At 58.4% G+C, this 12520-nt stretch overlaps 1 protein-coding gene across 5 annotated transcripts in view; it reads right to left on the bottom strand.

The window, feature by feature from the left end:
• Nucleotides 1-12520, bottom strand: part of GAB2 (GRB2 associated binding protein 2) — a 97395-nt gene that overhangs the window by 73670 nt on the left and 11205 nt on the right. The window contains exon 1 of one of the 5 annotated variants that reach the window (XR_014588209.1): nucleotides 11673-12081. The exons of 1 other annotated variant lie outside the window; for it this stretch is intronic. Coding sequence is in view for 2 of the 4 variants with exons in the window: in XM_083848853.1 (XP_083704979.1) it covers nucleotides 11673-11744 (72 nt within the window). In the remaining 2 variants the exon portion in view is untranslated. Of the gene's footprint in view, nucleotides 1-7114; nucleotides 11578-11672; nucleotides 12082-12520 lie in introns of those variants that run through there. 3 more of the 5 variants (XM_083848853.1, XM_083848856.1, XM_083848855.1) reach the window with 3 other exon arrangements.

Genomic DNA, 12520 nt, shown 5'->3' with positions numbered 1-12520 from the left:
GCATTATTACTTACAGGAAGAGGGGCAAGCCTGGAAGATCTCAAAAACCTCTGAGCTCAACAACCTGGAAGACCTCAGAAATATTTGTAAATATTGGGGCTTGGCTCAGGTGCCTTTCTACGTGGGAGGGGTGCCGAGGGAATGCTTCCCAAAGCTCAGAACCCAGCGTTGTTTTTTTTTTTTTTCTGAAATTTGACAAATCCAACTGATTTCCTCCGTTCCTTTGCATTCCTTCGTGCTCTAGGCTCCAAGAGATGCCTGAAGATCCGAGCGCACGGGCTGTCAGCACGGCATTTCCAGCCCGGCAGGAAGTAGGAGCCATCTCCAGGGAGAGCCTGTTTTGGAGAGCCGGCCAATTCCGAGCTGAGCCTTCAAACTTCTCGCCGTCATTATTGCGACGAAGAACGGGAGGGCCGAGGCATTCCCACAGAAGGCCGCATCGCTTCTCACACCGACGGCTTCTCGGTGCTGGCGGGGAGGTGTTTTTAGGGGCGCGGGACAGGGTTGGAAACCCGTGGGTGAGGTCCTGAGCAGAGACGTGGGCACTTTGGCCCTTGGGTACGCTCGCCTTCAAATTTCAGAAAGCAGCTCTTAATTCCGCACGACTTACACTGCACGAGGCCAAGGTGGATGGAGAAGACTATTGTCCTCTTCACCCCAAAAATATCAAAAAAAACCCCATGAATATGCCAAAGAATTGCGTGATGATAGCTCCGCACACCCGTAGTATTAGCATGGCAGTAGGACATCCCAGAGCCACGCTGCTGAAAAATTGTATTTCACGACATTAATTGCACCATCCCTTTTTTTTTCCCCTTTTACAACTCCTATTTTATAACTTAAAAAACATTTAATAGCCATCCTTCAGGTCGTTCCTTAAGATTAATACGTCAAAACAGAAACACCGGGGAGTATGCAATGAAGAAAATAATCCTAAAACCCCCTTTGGCTGAATTTAATATCTATTAGAAGCCTTAGTCACGATGGAAATGTATTTATAACCGCAAACCTCCAGTAAATTATCTTAACAGCCTCTAGCTGTTGCTCTGATGGCCAAAACAGCGCAGTAAATTACCAGCTCACCGTACAAAATTACACGCGTGGCTATTACACCGCGTTTCAGCCCCAGTCACTCCAAAGCGGGGCGAGATTTCCTCTCGCTACCCAACCGAGATCACCTCCCGGCACAGACGGGTGCACCGAAACAGGAGAAAACGCCCTGATTTGTGCCACAAACCTTCTGCCAAGCCCCAAAGGAGAGCAAGGGCTCGGCTTTCCCCCTCCTCTCCCACGTCTGATGGACTTTCCGCTCGTCTGGCAGCGGGGCTGAGTTGTTCAGCAGGCTGAGTTCCCTCCTCGCCTTGTCCCGATGACTTCCAGGCAAGAAAAACCTCAGAAACACCTCGAGTAGAAGACCCAAGGAGGAGATGGGACCAAAGGATGCTGGTGGCTGGCTCCCAGCTCTGTGCCGGCCTTGTTGCAGAGCCTTAAAGAGTCACTTAATGCCCGAACGCTTCCATTTCTACGATGCTATGATTTTATTTCCTATTTCCAGGGACAGCAAAGAGCAACCCGGTGGCACAAATGCGTTTCCTCCTTCAGAAACCCATTGGATGCCCAACCCGACCCCAATCCTTGGCTAACCTGGGATGTGCAATGCTGAAATCCTTCCCGTTCGCACCTCGCATCAGTGCTCTGACGCCAAACCCCTCGCATTTCCAGGTTAGATGGACGGATATTTGTGAGAGTGCTGAAATTGCAAGGGCTGAAACGTCGGGGAAAGGAAATAAACCCACGCCTAGCCCACGCCGATGGCCTTTGGGTACGAAAGGATGATTAGTCAAGCCTCTCACCTGCTTTTGAAGGACAGAAATCCAGCAGAAGGTCTTCACCAGGCCCTTCCATGCTGGAAAGGGAGGTTAAAACTTAAATCGGTCCTGCTGCTTTAGCAGTCCTGCACGCAGCAGAGGAGCTGTAACCCCAAACAGCTCGGCCCCGAACACGTCGTGCTGGCTTCTCACCTCCCATCACAGCCCCAGCTACGGCTGGTTAGTGGGAGGCTTCAGGTACAGAGAAACGCAAAGAATGGGCTTTAAAAGTTCTTTTTTATTGCAATCACAAATGCAAATCGTGAAGCTTCTCATCCCCAAGTGGCGCTGCGCCGATTTACTGCTAAGACGAGCAAATTGCTTGATTTCGAGGCGAAGCCTCAGCCAAGACGTTTTGCGAGTGGTTAAGACAAGGGCCCGATGCTTTCAGACCCTCCCTTGGGTTTGGTTTCGATGAGGGGGGGATAATCCAGGAACTCACAAGGCAGATCTGGGAGCCACTCGGTGCTGGATCTAATCCTGGATCGACGCGAGGTGGGATCTCTCCAAAACGCCGGTGGAGGTAGCTCCACCGCCAGGAGAGGCCCGGCCTCGACTGGCTGAAAGCTCAGCACGCCAAATTCGCTCCTTTTCAGTGTTTTTTTTTTTTTTTTCGCAACATCAGCTTCTGCCGTGGCAGGTACTCGCATCACTCACGTCTCACCTCCTTTAAAAGGCGTAAATTCAGGCTGGGAAGGAGGAGGTGTTTCTCCCCCGTCGCACACGCACAGCGGGGGCACAACTTGCTGGAGGATGCAGAGACAAAAAGATCTCGCAAGCCTGGACGCCTGTGACCGGCTCCCTTTCTACAGGCGGTGCCACGGGAGCAGAAATGCCCCGATCTCCTCCCCTGAGCACAAAAGGGGCTCTGAAGTGGATCCAGGAGCGCGTCTCCCAGCCCGGACACACCGTCGGGGACCGCACGCCTCGTGTCCAGCCCTGGGACCGGAGCCTGACGTGTTCTGGTGATGTGCCAAGTGCGTTGGGTCCAGGGGAGAAACCCACGGTGTGCTCCCGTAGGAACCCCCCCGGCAGCCCAGCCGAAATGCTGGGACCCCTTGGCAGCCCTGCGCGCTTTTATCGGGGCGCTCCCTCGTTGGGTTCCCTCCGAAGGTGGCCGTCCCTCGCCGTTTCGGAGCCCGGTCCCGTGCAGCTTTCCCAGGCTCCTCATCGCTCTCGTCGCCTTTCTCCGAAGGCTCCGGTGTCAGGGGTCCACCCACGCACATTTCTGCGGGATCAAGTCCCGATTGCTGGCAGGAACGTTCCCCGCGCCGGCCTGCCTCGCTCTGCGCACGGGCTCAAACCTCGGCTCCCGTTTTCCGGGCTCAAACCTCACCCCGTCATTTCCAGCCCTCCTCCCAGGACCACCCCGCATCGCTTGACAGCACCTCCGCCTGCTTGGCGCAGCCGTAAGACCCCAAGCCGCGCGCTCCTGGTGCTCCCCACATCCCTTCTACTTGTTTTTTCTTCATTTTCTTTATTTTCTCTCTACCCCCCCACCCCGGCAGCCAGCAGCGATCACAGACCGCTCCCTGTCTGCCGCTGTGGATGATATATGGCCGTGCTGGAGGTAGGGATGGGCTCGGCTGCCAGCTCCGCTCCCCTCTCTCCTGCCACCCCAGCCCCGCGCCCTGACCCCAAAACAATGAGCCCTTCTATTCCCCCCTCGCCCCGTGGAAACTCCGCTCCGCCGTTTACGGGGGCAGGAAAGGGAGAACACAAGCCTCAAGCCCTCGATTCTTCTTCTGTCAAAGCAAATGCCCCTTTTTTTTTTTTTTTTTTTTTTTTCCCCGGGAGCTTCCTATCTGGAGGGGGTTATTTGGGAGCGACACAGAGAGCTGCACAAGACCCGGAATCAAAGGAGCTGTGTGTGGGGTGGATGGCATGAAGCTGCGTGGCTATTTTTTGCCATCAGTGAGCTGGAACGGGTGTTTGTTAGGTCTGCCCCTTCCCGCGCTGGATGGCTCGCAAGCCCACAAGCCCCACGGAAGGAGATTTGGGTGTGAGGTGCCCTATATAGGGCCGCTGGGCCAGGCTTGGCAAGCGAGAGGCAACCACGGAGCACCGAAACCCTGAGCTAGGTACTAGGTCTTAGCATCGTAGATTCATGGAATATCCCGAGTTGGAAGGGACACACAAGGATCACGGGATCGTCGAGTCCATCTTCCCTTCTCCACGGGGCGCTCTGCAAGCCAAGAGCAGCTGGGGAGCAGGCAGGACCCAGGGATCTCCCCTACAAACCCAACCAAGCAGAACCCAACCAAAAGACACTTAAATAACGCGCGCACAGGGTACAAGAGGGGCAGATGGACCCAAATGGCAGGCAAAAGTAACAGAGGCGTAGCAGCAGGCAGCGCTGGACCTACGACACCCGAGGGATACGGCCCTCGAGGGACGAAGAGTCAGAAAACGTCGTCGTGCCACGAGGGAAGAGGAGGGAAAGGCAGCTTTACCAGCCTGTTTTGGGAAGGAGACAATCCCCGCTCGGGTATTCCCTCCAGTGGCAGAGGAGTTTATTTAGCAAGTCAACCGACGTGCCGTGGCAGCCCGCGGGGACGGTCAGAAAGTCAAGGAGGAACCCGAAGGGGCGAGGCAGCAGCTGGGAGCATCAGCGAAACGTAATCAGCGAGGATCTGCGAGATTCGGAGCGCACAGATCTTCGCCTCAAATGTTATTTCCATCTCGCCATATGGACGCGGGAGCTGGAACGCCACCAAGGAGATGTCTAAATGCCTTCCAAAGCAAACGCCTTTGGAAAATACCAGGTTTAAGTGGAATAAAGCTGCACGACGAGCGCTGCGATGCTGTCGGGACGGCATCCGAGAGTTACCCGGGAGACGCGGTGGAAAATATTTCAGGTGCCCAAAAGGTGCTGGGAAGCAGCGGAAACGAAGCAAAACCAAAAGGCCGGGCGGAAGGGATTTGTGCGAATGGTTTACGGGAAAAACAGAGACCGAGCACGCAGGATTTGAACCTTCAGAGGCCGGCAGAAGGAGAGACCAGAGCAGGCGGAGATGGAAAAGCTTTCCGAGTGACGGAAAGGAAGGAGAGATTCAACTGCTTAACGCAGAAACGTCTGAGTGCTGTTCTCAACCGGCCCTGATTCGAAGCCAGACCGGAGCTGTAAATAAAACCGCCCCAGTGCTGGCCCAGGAGCGAACCTCCCCTCCCGGCCAGGCACCGGGGCCGGGTGAGAAGTTCCCCATTTGGACGGGGACGTTCGTTTCGAGGTACGAGCGCAGCGCAGCCTGACGCAACCGTTCCGAGCTCCTTCCGACCTCCTCCAGGGAAACGGTGAGAGCTCACAAGAAGGGAACTGAAGACGAGAGAGGACGAATCCAGAGCTGAAATCCCCCCACAGGTTGCCGGCGTCAAATTATTCCGGATTCACTGGAGAAAACAGGCCCCGCTGGCTGCAGCTCGCGGCACTCACATTTCCCTGCCGTCCTCTGAAGGCACGGCTTGCAGCCTGGAGCCGACTGCGAGCTTTTCTCAGACCCAGGCTGATTTTGGGCGTTTGTTGTTGTTTTATTTGTCTCCTCGCTTTCCTGCAACGCGGCGCACGTTTGAGTCGCTGCCTGGCCAGACGTGACGGACGACGGAGGCACGACCGCGCAGACCGGACGGCGCAGGTCCGCAGGCTGACCTTGAGGAATTCCTCCTCGGCCATTTAACGCCAAGCTTCTGGGTGCCGGCGTGGCTGCCTCGAGGCGCGCGCGTGCCCTGGGTGCTCCTCCAGCCCTCGGGCCTCTCCCCGCGATCCACGCCTTTGCCTTTTCGGTTGCTAATTGGGAACGAGCGAAGGGACGCAGCACGCCGACCGCATCCTGCAGCCTCTCCCCTTCCCTGCTGCTGTTTTCCCCCGGATAACCGCAGAGGCGGCGGCGAGGCATTCGGGCGCTGGTCTGATTTATCCAAAGTCAGGCTGAAAAAGCCCTAAAGGAACACCCCCCCCCTTAGGTTTTTCCTTCTCGAGCTACTCTTCTTATTTAAGCAGCCTTACAGGACAGGCAGCCATCGCTAGGCTGCAGAGAAAACGTCGCAGATCTCGCAGCGTATTCACCCACGCTGCCTGACGGCGACGGGTGCCACCATCGGTGCTGCTCGGGGACCCGCAGCAGAGGTGCAGGATGCTCCAGGAGCTTTTTTGGGGGATGCTCGGCAGCTTCGGGAGCCTCCCTGGATCCAAACGACGTGCCCGGCCGTGCTCCCGATGGCTGCGGAGGCAGCTCCGGGCGAGGAAATCACGGCAGCCCGTGTTTCCGCGAGGCCTCTCGGCCAAACGACACGTCTAGGCGTGGCGCGATTAAAATGCCGTAAAATCACCCAGCCGAGGGACGGTGTGGGATAAAAGGGTGCTGCTGCTCCTGGCCGTAACCTCTTTTTGCCCAGATCCCTGGCAGGATGGAGCTGTCCCACCGAGGTGGGATGAAAGGGGAAGGAGGGACCGTGTGGAACAGCAGAGACAGCAGCTCAGAAACCCGTTTCAGCTCTGTTGATGCTCACCCGGCAGTAAATCGAAGTCTCTCCTCCTCGCCTCTCCCTCCTCCCCAGACAGGGACGCACAAAATCCGCAGAGGCAGCCCCTCGGCACCGCAACAGGGCAGCGGGATCTCAGGAAGCCCTGGCTCAGGCAGACGCCCTAAAGCCGAGCCCGGTTCCCAGCCGTGGGATGACCCCGAACACGAGCGCAGCCAAACCACTGCCTCGCTCCCTGCCTCGGTTTCCCCACCCGGACCGGACCCCTCGGGGCAGATGCGGCCTCGCTGAACGCCCAACGCCAAGCGCGGCGAGTCCAAGCCCCGGTTTCCTCAGCTGCTGCTGTCATCCAAAGAAATAATGCTCGCTCTGCCTTTGAGTCACTACTATAAATTATGTGCTTCGGTCTGGTAAACACTATTACATCACCTCTCGCATCCGACACTCTCCAAAAGAAAAAGGAAACAAAAAAAAAAAAACCACCACACGACAGGGTTCCAGTAGGTTTCAGTATCGCTTCTGCTCTCTTCCAAGAAGAAACGAAGCCAGCCTCCTGCTGCACTTTCCTCAAGGGCTGTTTGTTTCTGAAGTCCCGACCTGTTTTCTGCCACCATCGGTCTCGGACTTAGCCAGGAGCATCGTCTGGCTCGGAAGCCGTGACACGGTCACGACAGAGAGCTGGGGATTCAGTGGAGGTGCCTTAGCAGGGGCAGAGCAGGAGGCAAACACGGCGCTTCCGCTCCCTGCGCGCCACCGGAGCGCCTTACCTCCGCCGGGTGATCCCAGCGCTGGCATTTTCTCCAGCCAGCTCTTGGAAAATCTCCAAAAACGGGTGCTGCGAGAAGCTGGTCCTCCGCACCGGGACCGTCGGAGCGGAGAATCCCCCCCTAAATCCCCCCACCTGAATCTCCAGCGCCGCTTTGCGCTCGCCGCCCCTTGCTTTGCCGCCCCGTGCCCTCCCGGACCGCCCCGCGAGGAGCTGCAGGCGCTCAGGATGCGTGCACGGCCTCGAGGGCCCCATCCGACCGCCCCCGGCAGGTGTCACCGTCCCTGCTCCCGGCACAGCCGCCCCCGAGAGAAGGCTGCAGGGAAGAGGCTGTGAGTTTTGACTCATCGGGCGGCGACGACGGAGCCGGGCAACGAGTCGGAGAGGGAGCGCGATCTTTGTGCGGCAGCGGCGTTGCACAAGAGAGGTGGTGCCGCGGGAGCGCCGGCGGCCGCTGCCCTCGCGAGGGAAAAAAGGCAACCCTCGGACCTGCCAGCCCTTCTCCGGCGCAGCAGCGAGGCTCGGCCCTCCTCTGAACCACGGGGACGGGGGCTAAAAGCCGCCCGCCGGCCCTTTTGAATCGGGGCCGGGGGGATGAGGCGGGAGGAGCAGGGCGCAGCAAGGCGGCTTGACAGCTGGGACAAGGCGCAAAGCCGCCCAGCTCGGGGCTGTCGAAACTTTCCGCAAGGAGCCGCTCAGCGCTGGGTCGGAGGGCTCCAAAACCTCTCCCCTCGCAGCTTTTCCTGACGCTTCTCTCCCTCGCTGCAGCTCCAGCCCAGCACTTGTTGGCCGCGGAGAGCGGTTTGCTCCCTGCCCCTTCGCAGCTACCTCCGGCACGGTCGGGGGCTGCTCCTTCTCCTTTCAGCCCTCTCGTCCCCAGACTCAACAACCTCACCTCCTCCCGTCTTTCCATGCTTTCTAGGCTTCTGCTCGGGTTTTGGTGCTTTTCTCTGCAACCGTTCCCGATTTTCGGCAGAGGGGAGCATCCCGCGTGGGGATGCTGAACACGCCAGCTGCCCGTACAGCTTCGTGGAGAGAAGAAAAAGAGGAGCTCGCTTTGCTCGACAGCCATGTCTTGTCTCACAGAGTTAAAGAACATCCTTCCTTCTCCTCCTGCTCTAAAACTGCACCCCGATTACCCCGTACCCCACGCATTCGGGCAGCCCAGGACGTCCCCGCACCACCGGTCCCACTTCTGCCCCCATCCCACGCCCTCACTCAGCGAGGACACCCTAGGGAGGGACACCGAGGACCCTTCGGGGGCCAGAAGAAGCCCTGGTTAAACCAGCTGGGGGGAAGCACTGAGGGATTGTAAAACCCGTGCAAGACACGAAGGGTTTGGTTTTGGCACAATTGCAGCCGTGCAACTTGGCCAGCCAGAGAACACGATGACGTGGGGGTACGCAAACACGCAGGCGAAACGCGGTGGTTTGATGACGGGAGGTTACGAGCCCCTCCACGACCACGGAAGTTATTTTTTCACATTGTTTTTCTACCAGACAGCCCACCCCGAGCCCCACCATGCCGGGCACGAAGAGGACTCAGCCCTGGGGAACCAACAGACAGACAGACAGACAGACAGATGCAGTGGGAGAGCACCAGGAGATGGTGGGTGAGCGCAGGGCGGCACAACCCGCGCTGGTCTCGGCTCATCGGTCCCACAACCGAAGCCAAGGGGGTTGTTTAGGGACCTGATTTTTTTTTTTTTTTAATTATTTTTTGCATGGGTGTTTTAAGGAGGAGCCAGGAGAATTAAAGGGCAGCTCTGGGCTTTGCGGCTGCGCACGAGGAGACCATGCATGGAAGTCAGGAGGGGAGAAGGTACAAAAGCGCCTGAAAAAAGTAAAAATAGAAATAAAGCTATCCAACGACGGAGCACGGCATCTTGAGCAGATGCAAGAGGGAAGCTGGTATTTTGGTACCTCCGCTGCTTCTGACCTTCAAACGTCTTGTTGGCTTTTCCTACCAGCACTGGGGTAACATCTGTGGGGCTCATCCGAGCCAAACCGCCTGTGGTCCCAAGACCTTAGGTCCCAGGATCGGATTCGTAGCAAAGCAGAAAAGAGGCAGGAATGATCTGAACCTGGAAGAGCTCATGGTTGGCTTGGGTGAACATCACTCAACGGGAGAGAAAGTCCTGAGCCCAGCATTGCCCGCGGCATCACGCACACCACGGGCAGGCCGAGCAGGCCCTGCAGTGGATGCGGGTGAGCAGCCCGTGGGGACGTGAGAAAGAAAAGCCGGCACCCTCCCCTCTTGCCAAAGATCTCCTTGAAAAGTAAAACCAAAACAAAGCCGGGCTTACAAAAGCACGGCGCTTCCAAGGGCAGTTTCAGCAACACACCCATGCGCAGACACGCACAGCTGAAACGCGCTTGTCAAAAAAATAAAAAAAAAATAAATCCATCATCTGCCCTGTGTCAATACAGCTGGAGCAGGAACTTCAAACCCAATTAGCAGCATCCTGCAGCTTGAGATTCCTCCTTTGAGGTCTCCAAGCCGAATATAAACCAAAGGCACAAGGCGAGAGGCAAAGCCTTCCTTTTGAAGCCGTACAAAAGCCGGCGTAAAGCCGCGGCGGCCTTTTGTGGGTGGAAACCCAAATGCGACCACGTGGTTTTGGGGCAGATCACAGAATCACAGAATCATCTGGGTTGGAAGAGACCTCCAAGATCACCGAGTCCAACCTCTGACCTCACACTACCAAGTCCTCCACTAAACCATATCACTAAGGGCTACATCTAAACCTCTTTTAAAGACCTCCAGGGATGGTGACTCAACCCCCTCCCTGGGCAGCCCATCCCAACGCCTAACAACCCTTTCGGTAAAGAAGTTCTTCCTAATATCCAACCTAAACCTCCCCTGGCGCAACTTTAGCCCGTTCCCCCTCCTCCTGTCACCGGGCACGTGGGAGATGAAGGCAGGTTGCACGGGACCAGCACCACCAGCCTCGGACTCCCACCACTACCAAGGGAACCATTCGACCACCGCGCGCCGCGGTTATCAATGGCCATTCATACTAATATATTAAAAAAAAAAACAAGGGGGTTGGGAGGGATACGGCCCAAACTACAAATCTGGTGCTGACGCAGGAAGGCTGGGCGAGCGGCGTGACTCGGGGGAAGTCCCACTGGCCGCGAGGAGCAGAGATCCCCTCGAGGTCCATCTGCCGAGCTTCCTGCCCCGCGGGCGCTGCGTGGGACGGCCGGGAGCATCGTGGCCACGCTTCCTCCGGCCGAGGGGGGGGTGGCTAAGGATGTTTTGAAAACATAGGTGGCTCGCGAGGCGCTTTGGGATGCAGCCGGCTGAAAAGCAGTCTGATGCCCGGCGGTAATCAGCGCTCACCGGCGGCGCGTCACGCCCCGGCGGACAGCATTTTAGCAGATTTATTCGGCTCCTGCTGGAATGCCGGAGCACAAGGTGGATATTCAGCGGGCGATGTGAGCGCCCTTTCACGGGGCAGATGCCGGGGAGCTAATGATGTTTGATGAGTTAAGGCCACCGGTGACTCAGGATCGGCAATTAGCTGATTTCTGCGGGAGGAAGGTGCTTTGCTCCATTAAGCTAAAAGCATCCTCCACAGTTCAGCATGCACAAAGTCATTCTGTCCGCTGCCCCGAAAGCCCGCCCGCGCACGGCAGGGTTTGGATGTTTCCCCCCTGCAAACGGACGGTTTTACCTTTTGTCTCGGGATATTTTGGGGCCGGATTGCCTCCCAGCTCCACACCCTAGCCATCCCACAGCCTTGCGCTAACCCTCAAAGGGCGCGCAGCTATCGGGCTGGAGGCACCCGACGGGGACGGCACCCCTGAATGCCTATAGGGCCACCCCCATTTGGGATGGGGTGTTATCATAACCCCAAACCACAACCGCCCCCCTGACCCTACCCCGGCCCACGAAACGGGACGAGGGATGCCCACCGATCCCCAAAAAGCATCAGAAAGGATGATTAGGACGGAGCCCCCCCCCCCCCCAAGGAAGGGGGAGCATCCAGCCGGGCGGCCACCGGAGCAGGACCCCGGTGGGACGCGATGTGCCGAGTCATGGGGTGGCAGCTCTTTGGGGCCAGGCTCCCGGCGAGCCCGCGGCGAGGAGGAACGGCTTTCTCTCAGCCGGCGGGGACGGCGACGGGGCTGGCGTTTGGACCCTTCTCTTTTACAACTTCCTTCCAAGTGTTTGATCCCCGCTTGATCGGGACACCGAGGGGTGACGATGGGGCTACTCGGACGTTGCCCCATGAATAGGATCGGCGGGCGGGGAGGGGGGAAGCGGCCGTTACGGGGTGCGGGGAGGGATCCCCAGGCGCTTTACCTTTCCCCCCCGGGGACCAAAGGCACCCCAAAACCTCCCTTTAGGGGTTGCAAAGGGGTTGCCGCCACCCCTCGGTGCCCCCCACAGCGGGGCCGAGCCGAGCCCCCCCCCCAGCAGCAGGTGCACCCGGGCGGGGAGGGGGGGGGGGGGGGGGGACTGTCCCAAAAGGGCCTTCCCCATCCCAAAGGGGCTGTCCCAAAGGGGCCACCCCCATCCCGAAAGGGTCCCCCCGACCCCACGACACTCACGTATCGCCTCAACTTCTTCTCCGGCGGCGACTTGCGGAGCCAGCCGGCGCACACCACCTCGCCCCCGCTCATCGCCACGGAGCCGGCCGCTGCCTCCCGGCCCCGAGCAGGAGGAGGATGAGGGCGAGGAGGAGGAGGAGGAGGGATGGAGATGAGGAGGGAGGGACTGGGGAAGGGGGGGCACACACACAACGAGCGCCTCCCCCCCCCCCTCCCCTTCTCTCTCTCTCTCCCTCCCTCAGCTTCCAGCCGCGGCTGCGGGCGGGGAAGCAGGAAACCGCCTCCCGGCCCGGCTCTCCCCGCCTCCCGGCCGGCTTTAACAAAAACCGCCCACCCCCCCGGAGGCAAGGGGGTGCTCAAAATCGGCCCGGCAGCTCCCCGACCCCACAGGGGTTGCCCCGACCCCACAGAGGTTGCCTCAGGCCGGCCCTGCCCTCACGGAGCCCGGGGTGGAAACTTTCAGGGCCCCGCGGCCCCCCCCCAGTTTTGCGCTACCCCCCCCCCCCCCTCCCAATTTTGCCCCTCTGATTTTGCGCTAAATCCTCCCTAGTTTGAAGGTTTGGAAACAGAAAGCCCCCCCGGGGAGGTTTGGACAAGGGTTTTGCCGAGGTTTGGAAGCAGAAAGCCCCCCCAGGGGAGGCCCAGAGAGCGCTCAGGGCCTGGTGGAGGAGATGAGGGTACCAGAGGGGTAGCAAAGAGAAAAAAAAAAAAAAAGACCAAAAATCCCCCCCCCAAAGCCAAAATCAAACCAAATAACCCAAACCCCAAAACAACATGAACATCAACAACATCAAAACAACATAAAACCAACATGAAAATCAATGATGTGCAGTCAGGGCCTGGCAGGG

Source organism: Anser anser (genome assembly GCF_964211835.1).
Source record: "Anser anser genome assembly, chromosome: 1".
NCBI classification, from domain to species: Eukaryota; Metazoa; Chordata; class Aves; order Anseriformes; family Anatidae; genus Anser; species Anser anser.
This window is presented reverse-complemented; position numbering and strand designations above follow the sequence as displayed.